The sequence below is a fragment of the Sinocyclocheilus rhinocerous genome, unplaced genomic scaffold, assembly GCF_001515625.1.
Source record: "Sinocyclocheilus rhinocerous isolate Xijiao unplaced genomic scaffold, SAMN03320098_v1.1 scaffold751, whole genome shotgun sequence".
Classification (NCBI taxonomy): Eukaryota; Metazoa; Chordata; class Actinopteri; order Cypriniformes; family Cyprinidae; genus Sinocyclocheilus; species Sinocyclocheilus rhinocerous.
The window spans coordinates 235,493-238,795 of NW_015657293.1; the positions used below are offsets into that span (position 1 = coordinate 235,493).

At 34.6% G+C, this 3,303-nt stretch overlaps 1 protein-coding gene across 1 annotated transcript in view; it reads left to right on the forward strand.

The window, feature by feature from the left end:
• Window positions 1–3,303, forward strand: part of LOC107720909 (electrogenic sodium bicarbonate cotransporter 1-like) — a 65,382-nt gene that overhangs the window by 10,734 nt on the left and 51,345 nt on the right. The window contains exon 2 of the mRNA XM_016528738.1: window positions 1,756–1,826. Within this exon, the coding sequence (XP_016384224.1) occupies window positions 1,756–1,826 (71 nt within the window). The remainder of the gene's footprint in view (window positions 1–1,755; window positions 1,827–3,303) is intronic.

Consider the following 3,303-nt stretch of genomic DNA (forward strand, 5'->3'; position numbering starts at 1 on the left):
CACACATATATATATATATATATATTCATTAAGAACTTTGATTCGAAAAAAATCTGATATATGAACCAGTTCAACTGATTCCGTTAAAAGAATCAATTCAACAGAACAATTCTTTTGACTTTAGCTCACTGGGTGAAGTTGTATATCCTTTATATACCCAGAGGGGTAATGATTTGGTCTTATGCTAAATGCTAAAAGCTAAATATGAATGTCATTGAGATTCCTGGACTGTGCATCTAGCAAACGATCCCACAATCACTTGTTTGCTCGGATCATAAAGTTAATTGTAAACACCAAAAAAAGTGGCAAGTAAACCTGATTAAACCGAAACAAATTAGCGTTCCCACAGAAGCTGCAACATTTGAGGAATTAGAGCATATGAGAAGGATTTAAAGATCAGTAGGTCTTATTAAAAGCTCTGCTGAAATCCCACTTACACAATGATGTGGCTACGCTTCAGTTTTTCACTCTTACTTTGCTCCGTATGCCAATTTTCCTGCTTGTGGTTGTGTATTTAGTGTAGTGTGTAGTATCTATAATAATACTAAACTTTATACTCATGTCATTATTGAGTTGAGCTCAAGAATAGGGTTCAGTGACTGTCCCGAGCACCTAATAAACCACTTTCCACTCCAGGCGTCAGATTGCACGTGACCTTTGACCCCAGGAAGTGTTTGTGGGAGTCTGCAGCTGTCAGACCGACACCTCGTTTCCTCTTTGACTGATTACTTCTGTGAAACCAGCTTCTGTGTTATGTTAAATATGAATTTAATTAAATTAGAAAGGATACGTGTTTGTGACCCGTTAAAAAATACTAACATTTGTTTCCCGGGGATTAATTTTACATGCGCAAAAAGCAATCAACAGAACATGAGGATTCACATGGTCATATATCACATCCGAGCGGCAACCTCCCGCTCTCTCTCGTGAAGCCAACAAGGAAGTGACTTAAACTGTAATTTGCTTCTCACAAAGAGTATTTCTTTACACTGTTTTGCTGGAGCTTGAACACACTTTCCTGTTTATCACACCAAATGGCCAAGCCATTATTTAAATGTAATTATATATTTAAAATATATAATTTGTAATGCTTTTTTGTATTACAGTCATGAGGGAAAATATACTTGATTATTATATCACAATGCAAAAAATATAGGGATCATTTTCACATCAGTATCTGTCCTCTTTCTTTTAATTTTGGGGGAGAAATATGACCACAAACTTTTTTGAAGATTCATTCATCTTGTACTGAATCAACACTTGATGAACATCTGTTAAATACACCTCGATCTCTATTTCCCGTTTGTGTTCCACTAGGGATGAATCAACTTTATTTAGTTTGAAATCAGATGCAGGGTTGATGCGCTGCCAGAAATCCGATTGTCAAATGCTGATCCAACATTTATGTGCACATGGCAGTCTGGCTTGCTCGAGGTGTGTGAGCGGTTATTATAAACCCACAGATTATAATGCATTCGGCTCGTGTTTAACATATATTAATCACTAGAAGATAACATAACAAATCCAAGCAGGTTACACGACCACCTGGCCTTTAAACAAGGCCTGATGAACAAGTAAAGGTAAAAGGGAAGGTTAAAACACAAGTGACAGAAACGCTGTTCTGTGCAAGGCAAGATTAAACATGCTTGCTCTTTCTAGACAAAGTCTGCTTGATTCTGGTTTCGTATTTTGACTTTGTATTCAAAAATACTTTGTGTCTGACTTTCCCTTTCTGTCTGTTTTTGTGTTTTTCAGAATGGAGGATGAAGCCATAGTGGACAGAGGAGCGTCTTACATCAAAAATGTGTGTGATGAAGAGGTCGAGGGTACGAAACACACACACACACACACTCTCTTAAATATATAGTGGGATATTGGATCTCCTGTGTCTCAGTGACGACTGCGGAGTCTTAGTTACTGTGGATTAAGTTTCACGCTCACTTTCACTCACTCCTGTCTCTCTCTTCTCTCGGCCAGCTGTTTTTTTTATTTTTTTATTCTTGTTTTGGTAGTAATTTGTTCTTAAGGGCAGGAGAGGATTATGAGCGCTGCAGATGTAACAAACTAAAGCTCTATACACGTGAAGATGTTTACTGTCTTAATCCACACACACACACACACACACACACACTTAATCTGTTTCTACATTCAGGAGAAACTGACTAAATGTGCACCACTTCAGCGCATTGTATTTTAGTGCAATATATACTGCCGCCAAACCATCTTAGCTGCATCGTGTGCATATTTAATTGCATTTTATGATAAAAGTATAAAATGATGATCATAATAATAATAATTAGTGTAGTAAATAAATTGATGCATTTACAAAGATGATCAGTCTAAATGTATTTTTCTAGTGCAAGACGTATGAAATCTATATAACGCACACCAGATATTTGATTTATATTTATTGAATGTTAAGAAATAAAATATTTTTGACAAAACCTATGAAAAATACCATGATGAATCAAAATATGTAGTTCTTTACTATATATAAATATTATAGAATGTATATATAACATTATAAAATAAGAAAAAAGTATAAAAATATGCATATAAAATGTATATAATACACACTAGATATTTGATATAATAATTGATAGAAATATAATATAATATAAAAATTAAATACATCTATTTGAATATAACAATAATGATTTATTTATGTATTCATTCATTCATTCCTTCATTCATTCCTTTTATTGATCTCATTTATGTTTTTTGGGAAACTGACATTTTGAGAAGTACATTAAATATTTGATTAAATATTTTAAAAATCACACTCCGTTGATCAATTTAGCTGTTTTTTATTCAAGGGTTAATTTAAAATATCGTCATGCCTCTTTCCATGCAAATGAAGCTCATCACAGAAATGCATGCAATTTGTGGAATACTAATTTAATAATTAATGTAATCATTTTAATGTATTTATTGAATATAATACTGACAGTGTGGGCCACATTCAGGTTTGCAGCCTCATTGTTTTTGGCCATGTTTGCAGCCCAAATAATTCCTAAAATAAATCATGTGCTGAAACAACACAGGCAGTGTGTGCAAATAAATGACTGGACACAGCTGAGTGAGTGAATTCCCCTCTCAGATGTAGAATGTACAAATACTGCAGGTTCAGACGTCTAAAAATATCTGCACATCAAAAGCAGAACAAACACATTCGCAAACACTTACGTTCTTTCTATATTTGCTTCTCCCTCTCCCGTCCTCACTGAACTTTGGACCTTCACATGATGGTCACACACACACACACACACACACACACACACACACACAAACACAAACACAAAC